Raw genomic sequence first — 19,477 nt, 5'->3', positions numbered from 1 at the left:
AGAGGACCTCTTGTCCAACACAAAGTTCCAGGGCTGCCCCTCTTGCACCAGCCTTGGAAGATGCTCACGTTCAAAATGATGGAGCACCACCCTTCCACTGCGGGGTCACCCCTCAGAAACACCAGCCCTGGAAAAGGCCTTCCTCGCTGGGATTTCTGGATACCAGTGTTGCACTGAGACTGCAGAGCACATTTTGGCCGTGCTGCTCACCCGAGACCCCGCCAGTGTCGGAGGCTGTGCCGCAGCGCCCCAGCGCTGGGAAAACCCCTCCTCGGTGTAGCTGGGAACAGAGGCTGGAGGGGCGCAGGAAATCTCCATTCATCGGCGCTTGGTCGCCAGCCAAATTGGAGCCAAACCAACCATTTTTTGCAACTTCCTAGTAAAATGGTGTTTCCAGAGAGCTGTGGTCAGTAGGGAAAGGGGTCAGCAAGGGCGAGGCAGGCAGACGCTGGCTTTGCCCTGGCCCCGTGATGTCCGGGCTCGCGGGCAGTGCTGGTGCTGTTTGCACACCCCTGTGGGCTTTGGGTCAGGGGCATGAAGGATGTTCAGGTGCCCGCATCAGCCCACGTGGGTGGTGGGTGGTGGGGCAGGGTGGGAAGCTGTGATTTTTGGAGGGAGGTTTAATAGACAGCAGAGAGTTGCAGGCTCCTAAAATCCCCAGCCCTGGCAAGAGGACTTGTGCCTTGTCGAGGGGCCAAGCTGTGCCAGTGCCCAGCTGCTCTGCAGTGCCCAGTGGGACCAACAAGTCAAGGGGTTTCCCTGTGTCCCCTCCACAGAAGGTGTCCACTGTGTCCCGGGGGGGGGGGGGGCTGTCCCAACAAGGGGGGATGGGCTTAGCCAGCTCAGGTCCTAAGCTCAGGCCAGGCACGGTTCCAAGGGCTGGGGCCAGGCCCCAGGGGAAGGGGATTTAGTTAATTAAATACAAGAAAACAAAACAAAAAAAAAGAACGAACCTATCAAGCCCACTGACATGGATCTGGTTTTCATTTTGAAGGAACTTTTTGTTACTCATTTGTCATCAGCCTAATTCCTCCAAATCCAGAACACTTGGTGTGATGTGATGGCCTTTCCTTCACAGCCAGCAGAAATACTCTGTTTCTCTGGGAAAATGAGGTTATGTCGGGAAGGGGGTCACTTTAGCAAGAAGCAGCTGCAGATGGACCTTGTCTGCCCCCAAAGTGAACGCTTTCCCCCCTGCGCTCGCCCTCGTGCCCTGTGGCGGTGGCCAGGGCGCTGCCGAGGGCATTCACCGCATGATGCCAGCATGGGGAGGGGATGTCCTGCCAAGCACCGTGGTCCACTTGAGCTGGATCCCCCTGTGCGAAGCTGGGAGGGGACTGGGACCCTGCAGGGATGGAGCTGCCTCCTGTCCACCCTGTCCACCCCAGCCTTTCTCCTCCTTTCTCTTTTTTCTGCCTTCCCCTTGATTCTCCTCCACCTCCTCCCTCCTGTCCCAGCCCCTTCCCCTTCCCTCCCAGCACGGCCGGGCGCCAAAGGGACTATGCATCCCACAGCAGCCCTCGCTCCCGATCCTTTCCGCAAGCCCAGGAGCTGCCGAAGGGAAAGCAAAATGCTCCGGTCTTATCTGCAAGGGGAGGCAGGCTCGGTGGGCAGGGTTTGCGTGAAGGCTGCTGGCTTATAAGCAGCCGGCAGCGGAGGCAAAGCTATCTCGCAAGGCACCGAACGGGCCCCCCCTCCGTGCGCTGCTCCCGCCGCGATGCCCCCGGCGCTGGGGCTGCTGCTGGGGCTGAGCCTGGTGGGTGCCCTTCAGCCGGGGCTCGAGCCCCCCCAGCATGACCCCACCGAGGAAGGGGCTGCCCTCTTTGCCAGCGCCTACAACAGCACCGCTGAGCTCGTCCTCTTCAACAGCGTCTCGGCCAGCTGGAATTACTACACCAACCTGACAACTGAAAACGCAGCTCTGCAGGTGGGTGGTGGGATGGGGGTGATGCTACCGCGGGGGTGTCCCCAGCACCGGGGGGGGGCTGGTGCATGGAGGGGCACCTGGCATGGTCCCCTTCCTCCTCGCGGGCTCCTGTCTTGGCACCCCAGGATGGCAAACCAGGGCTTGGGCTTGTAGCCCAGGAACTGTGGGGTTTTGCCCCAAATTGACCCTTGGAGAGCCTCTGCCCCAGAGTGACAGCCTTGGTCCCGGAGCAGAGTCTGGGTTATTTTCAGAGGTGGTCACCTCCTCCCAGCACCTTCCACTTTCCTTCCCCCCCTCCCTGAACCAGACCACTGTCCTGTTCCTGTCCCTGTCCGGTGCCATCACGTCCCAGCGCTGTGCCATGCCGGAGCCCCACCATGTCCCAGTGCTGGGTTTGGGGCACACACCAGCAGCCCAAAGTGTGCATGAGCAATGGGGTGGCACTGGGACTGCCACCCCTCATCCCCATGTCCCCAATCCACAGGGGCAAAGCCAGATTTGGGAAAGCACTCCAGGCTACAGGGAATTAGACATCAGCCCAGCTGCGTGCGGGCATAGTCCAGCAGGGAGCAATGCTCGTGCATCCCACAGGCATGTGTGTGTTTTTCCAGGGCTTTAGGTTGGATTTAGCAGGGCAGGGAGCCCTGGCAGCCCCAGGGCTGCTCTTGGGTGGGGGGGGCAGCAGCACAGCCCCTGCCTGACGCAGGCTGGGGAACCGCGGTGCCTGGGCAGGCTGTGAAGGTTTCGCTGGCTCCTGCTGTGCCCAGCACCTGCTGGCTGCCCTGGCATGGGGGGCATGGCCCCGGCACTGTGTGCAGCTTGGGGAGATACCTCCCACCCCCTATAGCCAGTGGTGCACAGGGGTTGGGGCAGCCCCTACACCACCATGGCCCATCTGGGGACCTCAGTATCACCCCCGTGCCCCAAGGGCTGCCACACAGCCCTGAACCCCTCCGGATCCCCCCAGGGACTGGGGCACAGTGTGCCCTGCACCAGGAAAGAAATGTGTCTTTCTGCACAGGGCTGGCTGCTACCAAGCTGGCAGGGCACCCGAGAGCACCCCAGTGCCCCTGCAGCCTTTTCTTGGCAAGCTGATGTGATAGCTGGGCAGGTGCCCAGCATCTGCCGCAGATGTTGGGGTGGGGACCTTGGGGCAGAGCAGGTCCCATCTATGCCAAGTCCAAGGTTAGGGTCAGGAAAGCCCCTTGCATGGACTTGCCAGGCCAGCTTTCACCCTTTCCTATGTTAATAAATGCCCAAAGGTCACAAACAGGAGCTCCCTACCATGCCAAGGCTCCCAACCAGCCCAGGAAGAGGTGGGGATGTGGCCCCTGAGATCAGCCCATGGGGCAGCAGGGAGAGCAGGGAGATGTGAGGTGGGATGAGGAGGCACTGAGTACTAAAGGGTTAACAGCTGCCAGCAGGAGCTGACAGGGTGCATTTGCGGGGGTCTGGGGAAACTTTGGGCCAGGCAAACCCCACACATGCCTATAAGGCAAGAGGGGCTGAGCCAGGCCACCATGGTGTGGGCAGCTCCAGGACCTGCCTCAAAAGGTGGCCCCAGGACAAAGTGGCAGGGGGTGACATGGGGGGCAGGAGACCGACAGCAGGGCAGCAGCCCCCAGCGACGCAGGGGCGGACAGAGGGATGCTGGAAGGTCGGACAGGGAGCTCAGCTGCGGGAGAGGGAGATGCACCATCTCCTGCAAATTGCGGGCCAGGCAAGATGCTGGTGGTGGTGTTGGGGATTCACGGGCTGCCCACAGGTGCGGAACTTCTTCCTGTGCCTGGGGCAGAGCAGCCCCAGCATCTTGGGCTGCATCCTGCACCGCTGAATCTTCACTCTGCAACCATGAGCAGGGAGGGACTGGGGCGGGAGGCTTCAGTAGGGAGACTTGGGAGATCCAGGGGCCTCTGAGCCCTGCCAAGGGGCACACACACACACACCCCCAGGAGGGAGCTTCTGGTTGTGGGGGTGAAGGGCCAGGGCTGGTGGGCATGGCTGTGGGGAGGGGGTCTCGGGCAGTGCCACTGGCCTCAGCTCGCTCTGCCAGAGCTGTCAGGAGAGTTTAGGGTATGATTTGCCTGACCAAACACAGGCTCCTGTTCAAGAAGATGAAACACAGCTGGACTCTGCTTCCTACAGCTCCCCTGGCTCTGCAGTGGTGTCTGGGAAGGGGTAAAGATACCCTTCATTCAGTGATGCAAAAGCATCTTGCTCCAGTGCAGGGTGCCCCTGGGGCTGGTGCATCCTGGCACAGTGAGGGGTCAGGGCCAGGTGGTACCCGGAGTGATGCTATGGGCAGTGGGACATCTGAGGGGTTGCCCAGCGGTGGGCAGCCAGGGTACCCGGCACTGTCATCATCGCCACCCCTGTGTCCCATGGCTGCGTGGGTGTCCAACCCTGCAGCACTGCAACTCCCTTCCCTCCCTGCTGCCAGCCAAGGGAATGCGAAGATTAAAATAAAACAAACCAGGCTTCTTGGAGCCAGGCTGAAAATGCCACGAATAACAGCTAATGAGCTCCATAAATCACCCCCGGACAGCACATGGACAGCTAACAGGCACTCTGCACCTTCTCCATCCTGCGCATCACCCAGGTCAGGATACTCTTGAAAGATCAGTGTTTCCCAAAAATACAGCTGACACTGGCCAGGCTGGGATGCAACTATCCGAAATACACCCCGTCCCAAAATCACGGCCGCTGGCCTCAGCTCCAGCTGCCTAAATAACCCCCCATGGTGCAGGCAGCTCCCTGCCGTCCCACAGCCCTGGGAAGGGAGGTCGGGGCTGGCAGGAGATGGGTGACAGTGACAGACCCAGAACAGGGGGCTCAGTGCAAATGGGTGCCTCTCTGCAGGATGAAACACAGCGACGGCACTTACAGGGCACAGGCTGCAGGCAGCCAAAGCAGGAACGTACAGATCTAGCAAGAAGGTATAGGAAGGAGAAAAGTGAATGTGGCATTTTTGTGTTTTTCCTTTGGGCTTCTGCAAAGGTGTGAAGCAGCAGGAATAGGAAAAAAACGAAGCCAGTTCTCAGAGCTCCTTCTGAAACTGGGGTCTGGCAGCTGCCAGCACCAGCTGGGACTACGCAGACACCCTGCCCACATGGTATGGACACCCCTGTCCCAGCACCCCCACCCCATCCGAGCAATGACACCCCAGAGCCACCTCCAAAATATCCTCAAAGGCCACCTTAGCAAGTACTCACCAGGACTGCCACAGGCGAGCGGGGCTGCAGATGTTGCCGCATCAGCTGGAAGCTGATGTCTCTATCTATGAATGTCATGGGCTGGGGACAGGCCTGCCTGCCACCTTGTGTTCCATTCCCTCTGGCTTCCACAAACCCTCGTGGCTCTGAATCCAGCCCCCAAACCATCACCTGGTGGTGGCATGTCCCAGGGCTGGTCCTGAGCCTCTATGTCCCCTCTCACTGGGCAGGTCAACGCATCGCTGGAGGAGCAAAACTTCATGGAGCTGTGGGGGAAGAAAGCCAAGGACCTCTTTGGCAGCATCTGGAGCAACTTCAGTGATCCACAGCTGAAGAAAATTATCAGTTCCATCCAGACCCTGGGACCCTCCAACTTGCCCCTGGAGAAGAGAGAGCAGGTAGGTGAGGTGCCAGCGAAGTGCTGGACATTGCTGGGGTGCTGTGAAACCCCGTAGAGGGCCTTTGCCCAAGCCCCCAAACTCCGTTGCTGGCCCATGGCCCCTCTATTGTGTTTCAGAGGGTCTCCCTGGCACAGTGACGGAGGGGGGAGATGGGGGTGCTGTCTCGGGGGGATCTGGGGTGCCTGCTGGCTCCGTTATCAGCCCTAACCTCACCTCAGAGCTATCCCAGTGGGAACTGGAGATTTCCTGCTTACACAGAACAGCCTTGGGCGTCACCTGGAGACCAGCCAGGCTGTGCCCATGGCCAGGGGCCAGCTGGCTCAACCCCCTGCTCCCCAGGGCTCCTCGGGGATGCCGCCCACGGAAAGGGAGGGCTGCTGCAGCCACCTGGCTCCTGAGCCCTCCCTGCCAGCCCAGAAGTCCTGTGCCTCGGTGGCACAGGTCCATGCTAGGCTCACCAGGACATCCTGAGCCTTCCCCACCACAGCCCTGGGCTTCCAGGGAGTTTACCTAAATGCGACATGATTTTGATTTCTGTGTGTGAAAATGTTGCCCAGGCTGCGGCTGGCAGCCACTTGCCTGTGCCCAAGCGCAGGGACGCTGGCACTGCCACCCCCTCCAGCCTGGCCCACGGCTGCCTGACAGCCCTCCCCACTGAAAGCCTGAAAAAGCCCGGAGGTACAATCCTTCCCAGAGAAGTGCTGGCCCCAATTCCTTCCAGGAAACGCGTCCCTGTCCTCTCCCAGACACAAGACAGCATCATGTCTCCTCGCTGTGCATCAGCCATGTGTCTCCTGTCCCCAGGCAGCTCCGTCCCAAAGCCTGGCCGGAGCAGAGGGATGGGAGCAAAGAGAAGGACGGAGCAGAGGAATTTCCTTCCCTGGGAATGGGCTCCCTGGGCAGCTTCCAGGAAACCTCCTGTTGCTATTGTTTGCTGTTGTTGAAGTTCACAGAAACAAACCCCCCTCCTCCTCCTGCTTTTCTTCTTACTCTTTTTTTACCCGCTTAGATAAACAGGCTGCGCCACAGCCCAGCTGACAAAGAGCTTTATAAATAGCCCTGCCCCGGGACACCACAAGTGCTCGTGCAGCGTTCGAGGGGGGTTCGGCGAGCGGCTGTGCGGGGTTGTCTGTCCCAAAGAACCTCCCTGCTCCCACCATGTGATGGGGGCAAAAACTCTGGGTGATAACATGCTTATCTCGCCAAAAACGTGCTGTGTAAACACACCAATCCTCCTCCACATCCCTCCGGGGACACACACTCTGGAGCTGGGAAGCCTGTAGATCCCTCTTGAAGGGCCATTTCCATCCCATTCCAGCCCCAACATCTTTTCCTTCCCTACAGTACAACACCATCCTGAGTGACATGGACAAAATCTACTCCACAGCCAAGGTGTGCCTGGCCAACGGTACCTGCTGGGAGCTGGAGCCAGGTATGGTCCCCATCCCCCTGCCCCTGTGGGGTGCTGAGCATCCCATGGCCATGAGCTTGTCCATGTGTCGCCACATGAGGACACATAGGTCGGGGTTGGCAGATCCCACCCATGTTCATTGGGATTGTCCTGGCCTGAAATTGGGTATTTGGGTCCAGTGCGATGGCGGGGGCACCTCTGCAGAGCCACTATGGGATGTGACCCCATCTCCTGCCCCTTTCTCATGTCCTACTTGTCCCCCTTCTCCCAGACATCTCAGACATCATGGCCTCCTCCCGCAGCTACAAGAAGCTGCTCTACGCCTGGGAGGGCTGGCACAACGCCGCAGGCAACCCACTGCGTGCCAAGTATGAGGAATTCGTGAAGCTGAGCAACGAGGCCTATCAACCGGATGGTATGAGCAGGATGGGGGGATGCAGGGGGTGGGCAGGGATCCAGGGTGGGAATTGGGGCCGGGGCAATGGGGTGCCCTGTGGCTCTCCCCATCCCACATGCAACCAGGCACCCAGCTTCCATTTCCCCACTTTGGGGAAGGGACAAAAATCCTACTGCAGTTCACCTGGTACCAGATCTTGGGCTTGGGGAGGGGGCAGGCAGCCCCTGGGGGCCAGAGCCAGAGGTTACCACTGCCTCCCTGGCAGGATTTGAGGACACAGGCAGCTACTGGCGCTCCTGGTACGACTCAGTCTCCTTCGAGGATGACCTGGAGCATCTCTACCACCAGCTGGAGCCACTCTACCTCAACCTGCACGCCTTTGTCCGGAGGAAGCTGTACGATCGCTATGGCCCCAAATACATCAACCTGAAGGGTCCTATCCCTGCTCACCTCCTGGGTAAGAGGAGGGACCTGCCCCAGCCTGTACCCAGGGGTGCCGGTGGGTCCAGAGGGGCACACAAGGGGCCATAGTGGGGCAGGGAGGTCCCAGTTATCACTGTGTTTCTCTTCTTCCTGACCTACCACCAGTTCTGCTCCAGCTGTTTTCTCTTCTCAGGCAACATGTGGGCTCAGCAGTGGAACAACATCTATGACCTGATGGTCCCCTACCCTGAGAAGCCCAACCTCGATGTCACGAGCACCATGGTGCAGCAGGTGATGGGCTGAGGGATTCGTTGGTGGCATCAGGGGGACAAAAATGTGGGGTGTTGGGAGAGCATCAGAGGCAATTCCCAGGGCAGGGGCAGCCCCCTCCTCAGCCATAACCCACTGCCTGCTGCCCACCAGGGCTGGAATGCCACCCACATGTTCCGGGTATCGGAGGACTTCTTCACCTCCCTGGGACTGCTGGAGATGCCCCCTGAATTTTGGGAGAAGTCCATGCTGGAGAAGCCAATGGATGGGCGGGAGGTGGTATGTCATGCCTCAGCCTGGGACTTCTACAACCGCAAGGACTTCAGGTGTGTGGGGGTCATGTGGGGCCTGGGTCTACAGGGTAACACTCTCCTCCATCCCCCTTGGTGCTCATCATTTGGGGTACCCTCACCCTGGCTGTGCAGTCCACTCTGTCACCTTCGGGGGTAAGGTCTTGGGGCACCACGCTGCCCTGCCTTCACCTCCACTGGGTTTTCCCCCTGTGCTATGGGGTGCTGCCACCCTCCCAGGGATTGTGGAGGGTCTGTCCCATTGAGGGGGTGCACAAGCAGCTAGGGTCCCTCAGTCAGCTCAGGCAATGCTCTGTTTTTGCCCGGCAGGATCAAGCAATGCACAATGGTGACCATGGAGCAGCTGTTCACGGTGCACCACGAGATGGGCCACGTCCAATACTACCTGCAGTACAAGGACCAGCCCGTCTCCTTCCGCAGCGGGGCCAACCCTGGCTTCCATGAGGCCATCGGCGATGTCCTCTCCCTGTCTGTCTCCACCCCCAGCCACCTCAAGAAGATTGGTCTCCTCAGCAGTGCCACCGAGGACAAAGGTATGGCAGCCCCCCTGGGGAGCTGGGTGTCCTGGAGGGCATGGGCACTGGAAGGGTTTGGGACATGCCAGGGTGGGCTGCAGTCTGGCAATGCAGCCCTGAGCAGGCAAGACTCCACGGCTGATGTGACCCTTTCACCCACGTTCAGTTCCATGCACAACCCCTTCTTGGCTCCATGGGTCCATGTAGGACCCTTCATGGCTCCATCCTCTTCACCTCTGCGGGCAGCAGAGATGCTCCCTGCAGCTCATCTGTGCACTTCCCTTCTCCATCAGAGGTCCAAACCTGAAAACAGCATCTTCATGCTTGATCGGCTTTGACCTTTCCAGCGTTCCCTCCTCCCTCGCCAAGAAACTTCCATGCCAGGAGCTCGCGGTGTAGCTCTGCGGAGGTGGCACTGAGCACTTACATGCACAGTCACGAGGACAGCCAGTGGGTGACGTGTCTGCCTGCCAGCCGGCACAGCAGAGGAGGACTTGTCGCCGCAGGGCACTGCCCAGCTTGGCAAGAGTCTTTCCCCCCACCCAACATCTCTCAGCCAACACGTCAAAGCAGACGGCAGCGGAGGAAACCAAGCGTTCGCAGGCTCCTGCCGCAGGCAGCTGCTTTGCGGAGGAGGGACAGTCCCGGGATCCTCCTGGCTTGTCATTAAATACGTTTCATGACGGGGAAGCCATTGCAGCAGCCAAGAGCGTTGGGCCAATGCTGCATAAACACCACGGAGCAGATGGTCCCTGCCTCAAGGCATCGCTGCCGACTAACCGGCCCTGGCAACCCCACACCACAGCAATGGCAGCCAATAGCCCCTCAGGGCAGCGCTGCCACCCCTCTCTGACCCCACAGCTTCAGCTGGGTCTCCAGCAAGTCCTTCTCCAACCTTTCTTCCCAGGGTTTCCTGGAGGCAATGGGGAAAGCAGATGTCACCATCCCCTGTGCTCCCGATGATATGGTGGTGACTGTCCTAGAGCTGACCCCTGTTCTGGGTCTGAACCCTGAGAGCCTCTGCAGTGGTGTGACAGCCCTGCAGATCAAAGCCCCTTCACCCCCAGGCCCCGGGGTGAGCATGTCAAGAGGGAACCATCAAAGTCACACTGAGAGCCAGGCTGAAGGCAAGGGGACACTGCGCTTGTCATTCCCATTGTCCCCACTCAGTAAAAAGGGACACGTGGTCCCAGGGAGGAGCTGTATCTGGAGAAACCTCCCGTGTCCCACACAGCCTTCTCTAGGGAGCAGAATACACATTGAACTGCTGTCCCCGTGTCTCACCCAGATCTGCTCACCCTCTTGCCCACAAACAGCCTAGTGGTGCCCAGCCAGGCTCCTTCCCAGCCTGGCTCAGGCTCTGTTCTATGCAGAGAGCAACATCAACTACCTGCTGAAGATGGCCTTGGAGAAGATCGCCTTCCTGCCCTTTGGCTACCTCATCGACCAGTGGCGCTGGAACGTGTTCAGCGGCCGCACACCCCCCAACCGTTACAACTACGACTGGTGGTACCTGAGGTAAAGGGCAGTCACCAGGGGTGGACGGGGGTGTGGAAGCTGGGTCTGTGCAGGGAAGGAAGGAAGGAAGGAAGGAAGGAAGGAAGGAAGGAAGGAAAAAGTAACCATGGAGATAGCTGGAGAACAGTGGGTAGGTGGGCACGTGTGTGGGACAGACGAGTAGATGAATGGAGTGGGTAGGTAGGTGGATGGATGGAAGGAAGGAAGGAAGGAAGGAAGGAGATACATGGAAGCGTGCTCTTATTGTAACAATTTCTTCAGCGCTGTGCCTTCTCTTCCCATTCCTTGCCTTGATTCTTCTGACCCCTTATTTCCATGCTCATGCTCTTGTTCTCTGTTCTCTATAGAACCAAATACCAGGGTATTTGTGCTCCGATTTCAAGGAATGAAAGCAACTTTGACCCTGGAGCAAAGTACCACATCCCTGGGAACACCCCTTACATCAGGTAGAGGAGGTGCTGGCAAGGGGCCGGAGCCTGGGGCAGCAGGGGGACTGGGGGGCTCAGCTCGGTGGGCAGTGACTGGGATGCGTGGCTCCTGCTCAAGTCACAGAGACTATCCAGTGCTTGGGACCACAAATGGTGGGGAGCTGACATGTGGCTGGGTGTCTTCCCCCACACCCTGGGACTTGTCTGCTTCCCTTGGTCCCCAGCGCTCACCTTCAGGGGCTTTCTCGGCAGGTACTTTGTGAGCTTCGTCCTTCAGTTCCAGTTTCACAAGGCCCTGTGTCAGGCAGCCAAGCACAACGGTTCCCTGCACACCTGTGACATCTACATGTCCAAAGAGGCTGGAGACAAACTCAGGTGGGGACAGAGGAGGGTCGGGACAATCGCCACGGGCAGATGTGTGCGTGGAAGCTGATGGTGTGCAAAGGAAGGAAAGAAGAAAGGAAGGAAGGAAAAGTGGCTATGGAGATGGCTGGAGGAATAGCTTTGCAGATGGATGGATGGATGGATGGAAATACATGGAAGCACTGGGGTGGGGTGAGTGGTCCTCACCAGAGTACTGCTATTGTCCCTGTCATGAGCTCCCACCCAGACAAGAGGTTACTAAAGCACTTTTGGTTCCTATTGACTCCCTGGGTGTTAAAAAATGCACGGATATCTGATGGGGAGCCCTCAGTCCCCATATGCAGGGCAGGTGGGGGCTTCAGAGGCAGTTCCCAGGTTCATGTCCCACTCAGGAATAGCACCTTCAACTCTTGCAATGCTGAGATACCATCACTGCTTTTCTGCCATCCATCCCCTGGCCTCATGCTGGCTCTCGCTGTCCTGCTCCTCTGCAGGGAAGTGTTGAAAGCTGGATCTTCCAAGCCGTGGCAGGAAATCCTGTTCAACCTCACCGGCACGGATAAGATGGATGCTGGGGCGCTCCTGGAGTACTTCAGCCCTGTCACTGAGTGGCTTCAGGAGCAGAACAACAAGACCAATGAGGTGCTGGGCTGGCCTGAGTTTGACTGGCGTCCCCCTATCCCTGAAGGCTACCCTGAAGGCATTGGTAAGGCTGTGGCTCCATCCTGGGTCTGGCGAGGGGCAGGAAGGTCTTCCAAGGGATGTCACTAACCCTCAGGCAGGACAGTGCTGAGGGAGGGCTCTGCTGTGTGTAGGGGAGGTCCCCATGCCTGGAAAAATAACCAGCCCCACGTGGAGTCCCACAGGGTGTTGCTTCCCAAGAAGAAAGTGCCATTAGCCAACCCTTTGGAGTACCATTTTCTGAAGCTGTGACCCTGCTGCTGTGGTAATGCCATCAGTCATGGTGACAGGTCATCTCTTTCCAGCTGCATCCTTTCTTCTCACATGGGAGGGTCTAGGGCATGCAGCTTGTCTTGTCATCCCATCCTCTGTCCAATGGGACACCCCAGCAGTGTCCCTCTGCCCCCATTTCTTGGCTCAACCTGTTCCCAGGTTGTGGCATCCTTCAATGGACCTGCAGTTCTGGGAGAAGCTCAGCTATGGCTTCACCACGGGGTGATGGTCTTGCAAAGAGAAGGGCTCTCCTGACCTTTCCCCCCTCTTCCCCCATTTATCTCCTCCTCTAGACAAAATAGCAGATGAAGCACAAGCAAAAGAGTTCTTGTCTGAGTACAACAGCACGGCGGAGGCAGTGTGGAACGCCTACACCGAGGCATCCTGGGCCTACAACACCAACATCACCAACCACAACAAGGAGATTATGGTATGGCAATGACCCGGGCTGGGCCGGGAGAGGCAACCTCCAAGGCAGGCAGCTGGTGCCCAGGGTGCGTTCCGAATGAGTCCTGGAAACCAGGGCAGCCTCTGCCCCTAGCCAAGGGGTAACGTTCTCACCCGGGAGGTGTCTTTTTTGTGAAAACCCTCGTCACGCTGTGAGGTGCCCACAAAGGCAGCCGTGGTGGGGTTGCCAGTTACAGCATGCCACGTGGTGCTTCTAGTGATGGCCAGTGTCTCGGGCATCTCCCTGAAGGCATCTCCTCTTCTGTCCCCTCCCGCTCTTGCAGCTGGATAAGAACTTAGCCATGTCCAAGCACACCCTTGAGTACGCCATGAGGGCCAGGCAGTTCGACCCCTCTGATTTCCAGGACCAAAGTGTCACGCGCATCCTCAAGAAGCTGAGTGTCATTGAGAGGGCAGCCCTGCCTGAGAACGAGCTGAAGGAGGTAAGCTGCAAGGAGGCAGCCAGGACGGGTGTCCTTTGCCACTACCCTGTGTGGAGACATGGGCTTCTCCCGACTTTTAGGAAATGCCACCGGGCAGCCACCCCCTGCCTTTGAGGTGATAGTTTTGTACCTTCTACACAAAGCCAGGATGCTTGCCTCCAGGGTTTCCCATCCAAAGGTTGCCTATCCCAGGCTGCAGTGGGGCTTGGCTGCTTGGGTGACAATGGCACATTGCTTGTTGACCTCAGTCCCTCTTGTATTGATTCCACTTCACCTCCATTTGAGGTCACACTTGGCCTTGGAAGGGACCAGAGGAAAACACCTAAGAACATCTCAATGGGCTGTGACTTTCTCCAAGAGCAGGAGCAAGGATAACCAGCTTACACGATCTAATTTTCTTTGCAGTATAACGCCCTCCTCTCAGATATGGAGACCACATACAGTGTAGCCAAGGTCTGCAGAGAGAACAAAACCTGTCACCCACTGGATCCTGGTAAGGTCTAGCAGGGTATCCACTGCAGTCATCTGCAACAGGCCCAGAAAAGAGGGATTTTTTCAATAGGGTCACAAAGAAAGGTCATGAAGGGGCCTTCCCACCTTCTCTGTGATGGCCCCTGAGCAACAGGTTGGGTCTAGCACCATTGCCTCAGTCCAGCCCATCCAACAGCACCACTCTGGCTTCACTGCTCTCTCTCCAGACCTCACAGACATCATGGCCACCTCACGGGACTATGATGAGCTCCTCTTTGCCTGGAAAGGCTGGCGGGATGCTTCTGGGAAGAAGATCAAGAACAACTACAAGCGATACGTGGAACTGAGCAACAAGGCAGCCATGCTCAATGGTCAGTGGCCCGCTCCCTCAGACCCAACATGGTCTTGCCCCCCTAAGAGCAGAGGACTGGGCTGATCATCCAGCTGAGGGTCAAAATCTTGAGGGTGTGGAGGTCCCACCAGCTCCCATGAGATCCATTCTCTGATAGATATGGAGGGAGCTGGGTGTCTGAGCAGCAAGGCAGACTCTTGCCAAGAAGGATGGTGTCTGATGGCTTTTGCTCTTGCCCTACCACAGGCTACACAGACAATGGGGCCTTCTGGAGATCCCTGTATGAGACACCCACCTTCCAGGAAGATCTGGAGAGGTTGTACCTACAGCTGCAGCCCCTGTACCTCAACTTGCATGCCTACGTACGCCGAGCCCTGTACAAAAAGTATGGTGCAGAGCGTATAAACCTGAGGGGTCCCATCCCTGCTCATTTGCTAGGTAAGGGCTCTGCTTGAGCAGAGCTGTGTCTTCCACCAGGCATAGTTTGCTCCAAGTCAGGCCAAGAGTTGAGGCTGGCCTCTGTTCAGCTCTGGCTGAAGGGCCAAGGCCCCATGAGATGGATCTGCAGAGGCCAGCCTGCCCCAGGGAAGGACAATACCCTCAGCGTGACGACAGGCTCCTGCTGCATCAGCCTTGTGCGGGCAGGGCAGGGACCAGGCAGGGCGACCCACCCCACGCAGGAGTAGGGAGTAACTGGTTGCCTTTGCTCTCCTCTCCCTGTCTCCCTCTCGCCATGCATTGTCCTGCTGCACTTCCCAGGCAACATGTGGGCCCAGTCATGGTCCAACATTTTCGACCTGCTGATACCCTTCCCGGATGCCACCAAGGTGGATGCCACCCCAGCCATGAAACAACAGGTCAGTGCTTTTCCAGGCTGCTCTGGGGAAGCCCCTTGGGACCCAGTACCCTTTGGCCATTGCCACCACCTGTGTTGCCAAATGCTCTGGTGCTACCACAAGCCTTCATGCCTCATCCGTGTTCTCCCCTTACCTGAATACACCAAGGGCTGGATCCAGCTCCAGCTGCCCCCAAAAGATCTCCCCTGCCCAGAGGAATGAGGCTGTCCCTGCCTCTTATCCTTCCCACAGCCCTCGGCACCCCTAGCATCCCTCGTTGCCCCTCACCAGGTCCTCTGTCTGCTCTCTCCCCAGGGCTGGACACCCAAGAAGATGTTTGAAGAGTCAGACCATTTCTTTACCTCTCTGGGCCTCATCCCCATGCCGCAGGAGTTCTGGGACAAGTCCATGATCGAGAAGCCAGCAGATGGGCGAGAGGTGGTGTGTCATGCCTCAGCCTGGGACTTCTACAACCGCAAGGACTTCAGGTGCCCCGTGGGGAGCAAGTGGTGGACCCAGCTGACATGCTGCTGGGGTAGATAGCAGTGTCCTTGTAGAATAAGGGCATGTGGCCTAATGCCACCACAGTGTCTCTTGCCCTGTGGCTGTGGCAGCCCCACTGTGGCATTGTCACTGGTACCCAGGATGCTGGCACTGCTGGCAGGAGCCCCTGTGGTGGATGGAGGGCAACTGATGCCTTCCCTGCCTTGCTATGGAGAACAGTCAGCAGGAGATGCAGAAAAAGAGAGACACCAGCCCCATGGAGTAGGATCAGCCCAGCCTGGCATCAGATGTGGGGTGGGGCACATGGAAAGGGAGGGCAAAGGGAAAAGTAGTGCAAAGGAACGTGATGGTTCCTGGAGTTTTTCACCCCAGCATTGCCCTCCCTTCTCCCCCCAATGCCCATGTCCTGCTCCAGGATCAAGCAGTGCACCGTGGTGAACATGGACGACCTAATCACGGTGCACCACGAGATGGGCCACGTCCAGTACTTCCTGCAGTACATGGACCAGCCCATCTCATTCCGTGATGGGGCCAACCCTGGCTTCCACGAGGCTGTTGGGGATGTCATGGCCTTGTCCGTCTCCACCCCCAAACACCTGCACAGCATCAATCTGCTGGACCAAGTCACAGAAAATAAAGGTGAGCACAACACCACAAAGGGTGTTTGCTGGGGACAGCTGGAAATGCAGAGGGTCAGGGTGGAAGGGCTCAGGGACATGCACGGTGGCTTTGCATGCATGGAGGGGACAGGACCTGGTGGGGACACCTTGCTCTTGGGCAGAATGACCCATACGGGGTGGGAGGGGTGAGGACAGTACTGCCTTGCTCACACCTTCACACCTTGGGCAGAAAGTGACATTAACTACCTGATGAACATGGCCCTGGACAAAATCGCCTTCCTGCCCTTTGGATACCTCATGGACCAGTGGCGCTGGAAGGTGTTTGATGGACAGATCAAGGAGGACGAGTACAACCAGGAGTGGTGGAACCTCAGGTGTGCTTGAATTCAGACCCCTCTTTGGTGCACAGGCCTTGGCCATCATCCCGCTGGGTGTTTTCTCCCTGTGGTCCAGTTGGCTGCAATGGGACACGATGGGATACGTAACCCCTCACGCTGTCCTCACATCCCACTGTCCTCTCCCACCGTCTCCACCCCACACTGAGCTAACTCTCCCTCTCCACCCAGGATGAAGTACCAGGGCTTGTGCCCACCAACACCAAGGTCTGAAGATGACTTTGATCCCGGAGCAAAGTTTCACATCCCTGCCAACGTCCCCTACATCAGGTGAGCAAGCAGGGCTGGGGCCAGAGGGACACCACCTGGACACAGAAGCAGGATTTCCAGTTCAGATGCCAGTGATGGCACCTGTTTTCATGGCTGGTGGGATACTTGGTGGCATCATCCTGAGGGTGCTGGGCAGCTCTGTGGACCCTGAAAGAGCTTCAAAGGAGAAGGCTGGAGTTGGGGGAATTTCTCCCTACCCAAGGAAGATGGGCTTACCCATCCAGGCAACCATAAAACACATGTTAAAGGAGAAGTGGCATCAGCAGATTGGACTGAGCTGATGCAGGTGTAGCTCCAAAGCCAGTGATGCTCCTTCAGACCGGGAAGGTGCAACCAGGGGATGAGGGGGACCACATCCTCTCTTGCACAGCCACTAGTAGTGTCCATTCCCATGTCCTCACCCCTCTTCACCCACCCCCAGGTACTTTGTCAGCTTCGTCATCCAGTTCCAGTTCCACCAGGCACTCTGTGCAGCAGCTGGGCACACGGGTCCCCTGCACATGTGTGACATCTACCAGTCCAAGGAGGCTGGGAGGATCTTGGGGTAGGTGTGTGGGCAGGGCAGAGCCAAGACATTTATGTCCCTAAATACCTTAAAGCCAGCCCAGCAAGGCAAAAGGCAATGCAGGCCCTGGTCATCCTTCCCCTCCCTGCCCCAGCATGAGATGCTCTGGTCCCTGGGGTGGGGGCAGGGCGTACCCCGGGGCAGGGGCACCTTGGGCTGGGTGCTGGGGCTGTGATTGCAAAAGCAGCCACTAGATGGTAGCTGGGACCCTGGCAGGTGGAAGGCTCCCTCCTCCTCCTCCTCCTCCTCCTCCTCCTCCTCCTCCTCCTCCTCCTCCTCCTCTTCCTCCTCCTCCTCCTCCACAGCCCCTGTTCCTTAGGGAAAACAACCCCACAGCTTCAAAAAAAGCACCTGCAAAATTAACCCTTTCACCCAGGAACTGCTCTGCATCAGGCTGGATTCACTGGAGGGTTTTAATCCATGTCAGTCCCTCCCTTTCCCCCAAGCAAAACCTTCCCTGTGCCATGGGCTGGCAGCCCTGCAGTGCTGGGGCCACAGACAGCCCAGGGCTGCTGATAACAAAAGCCCCAAGCCCTGGGGAAAAGGGAAGGGCTGGTGGCCGAGAGGGCGATGGGAAGCCCACTGGACCCAATTTCTCCTGCCACAGGGAAGCCCTGAAGCTGGGTTTCAGCAAGCCGTGGCCCAAAGCCATGGAGCTCATCACGGGGCAGCCCAACATGTCAGCTGACGCCCTGATGAGCTACTTTGAGCCGCTCATGACATGGTTGGTGAATGAGAACAAGAAGAACGGAGAGGTCCTGGGCTGGCCCGAATATGGCTGGACTCCTTACACAGGTACGCAGGGCTCAGCCAAGCACAGCAGGTCCACCATGGGGCAGAACTCAGCCCTCACCAGGGCCACGATGGGGCAAGGAGAAGAGAAGGAGCTGTCTTGGTGCCCCTTGGCCACCCTAAAAACCACAGGCTGTTTGGCTGCTTCCTGATTTCCCATGGAGCTAAGTCTAAAGGGCACAGGGCATCCAAGACACCAGCAAAGGGAGAGCTGGTGACCCAACACACCCCAGCCCAGAGCCACCAGCACCAACCACGTCCCCCATTTCTCCCTTTTCCAGCTACTCCAGCCCAAGCCAGCTCTGACCACCAAACTGATTTCCTGGGCATGTCCCTGACCAGCAATCAAGCCACAGCAGGTGCCTGGGTCCTGCTTGCCCTGGCACTTGCCTTCCTGATCACCACCATCTTCTTGGGTGTCAAGTTCTTCTCAGCCAGGAGAAAGACCTTCAAATCCAGCTCAGAAATGGAACTGAAATAAGGCAGCCATCAGCAGGGCAGCATGGACAGGGTGCAAGTGTGGGCATTTGGCCAGGCTGGCATCTATGCAGGGGCACATTTGCCGGTGAAGCCATGGGTTTTCACAGCTCGGGACTCCTCTCTCCTATCAGGTCAGATGTTTTTTTCCACTATGCAAGAACCAAAGCAGAAAAGAGCTATTTATTTATCAATGTCTGCATCAGGGGAAAGAGAAATTCAGGCACCAGCAGGCATGGAGTCGTCATGAGCTGCCCCTGCACCCGAGTCTGGGAGCCAGTCCAGCCTGGGCACCCATCAGTCATCTCCAGCCTGTAGGCAAAGCCACAGAGACTTTGAGTGACAGAGGGTAGTTTGGGGAGGGACAACAGAGCACATTCCCACCCCAGGTTTGCCTGCTGCCAGGCTGTTCACTTGCATGGATGAAAAATAAACCCATGTCTTGTCACCTTCACAGCAGCAGCTCAGCTCCTTCTTGCAGGTGGGCTGGGATCTCAGTGGGACAAGGGCTCTCAAGCAGGAGACCTGCCACCCCAACCCAGTGCAAACACAAATCCCTGGGGACCAGCCTGGCTTTGGGGCAAGCCCACCTGCAGCACCCCCCTGCCCCCCTCCCCATCACGAAAGCTCAGCATCCCCTTGCAGCATCTCCATCCTTCCCTAAACCGTGGCTCCCACTGCAGCTGACAGCCCATGGGTTCACCGTGGAGCACATGCCTAAGGAAGGGGCTGGAAAGCCCAAACATCCAGACCTGAACTGCTCACAGGGTTGGGGTGTTACCAAGCCCAAGCTGGGACAGGGCTGGAGCTCACGACTGCTGTGGCTCCAGCACGGGTACAACATGCCTTTATGTAAGAGCCTGGGGGCGGGGTTGGGGCTCCAAGGTCAGAGATCACCTCCTGCCCTCCAGCTCCTGATTATCTTGAGATCAGCCATGCCTGAGGTATCCACCCCCCTCCCCTGTCTTTCTTCTGCCTCTGTAAATAAAACTTCGTATTTGTTCGGCAGTGATTAGGTGCAAAACTAATCCCAGGCTGGGGATTATTGCGGCCTTAAAGAGCGTCGATCTGCTGCAGCCCAGAGCAGCAGGGGAAATGAGGGGATCTGAGATGATCCACCCGTCCCCCTCCCATCTGATGGCCTCTGCCCTCGGTCACGTCTTACATGGGGAAAC

The 19,477-nt window shown here is 57.9% G+C and overlaps 1 protein-coding gene across 1 annotated transcript; it reads left to right on the top strand.

Annotated features, from left to right (window-relative positions):
- Nucleotides 1–864: 864 nt before the first annotated feature.
- Nucleotides 865–19,300, top strand: ACE (angiotensin I converting enzyme). The gene is made up of 25 exons (XM_005439417.3): nt 865–1,927; nt 5,370–5,537; nt 6,885–6,972; nt 7,223–7,366; nt 7,614–7,805; nt 7,965–8,062; nt 8,195–8,367; nt 8,662–8,885; nt 10,241–10,385; nt 10,733–10,831; nt 11,066–11,188; nt 11,671–11,882; nt 12,424–12,560; nt 12,862–13,020; nt 13,426–13,513; nt 13,719–13,862; nt 14,090–14,281; nt 14,603–14,700; nt 14,995–15,167; nt 15,599–15,822; nt 16,033–16,177; nt 16,370–16,468; nt 16,890–17,012; nt 17,641–17,828; nt 18,107–19,300. Exons 1-25 carry the CDS (start codon nt 1,718–1,720, stop codon nt 18,304–18,306), a joined length of 3,846 nt encoding a protein of 1,281 aa, XP_005439474.2. The 5' UTR covers nt 865–1,717; the 3' UTR covers nt 18,307–19,300.
- The last annotated feature ends 177 nt before the right edge of the window (nt 19,301–19,477 follow it).

Source organism: Falco cherrug, chromosome 20, assembly GCF_023634085.1.
Source record: "Falco cherrug isolate bFalChe1 chromosome 20, bFalChe1.pri, whole genome shotgun sequence".
NCBI classification, from domain to species: domain Eukaryota; kingdom Metazoa; phylum Chordata; class Aves; order Falconiformes; family Falconidae; genus Falco; species Falco cherrug.
Note: the sequence above shows the minus strand (reverse complement) of the source record. Positions and strands in the feature narration are given on the sequence as shown.

What these genes read in the sequence shown, in the direction of transcription:
- ACE (XM_005439417.3), top strand. Translation starts at nt 1,718, where the DNA reads ATGCCCCCGGCGCTGGGGCTGCTGCTGGGGCTGAGCCTGGTGGGTGCC. An exon ending in TACAACCGCAAGGACTTCAG is followed by an intron (nt 8,368 to 8,661) that starts GTGTGTGGGGGT and finishes TTTGCCCGGCAG; the next exon opens with GATCAAGCAATGCACAATGG. An exon ending in TGGCTGGACTCCTTACACAG is followed by an intron (nt 17,829 to 18,106) that starts GTACGCAGGGCT and finishes TCCCTTTTCCAG; the next exon opens with CTACTCCAGCCCAAGCCAGC.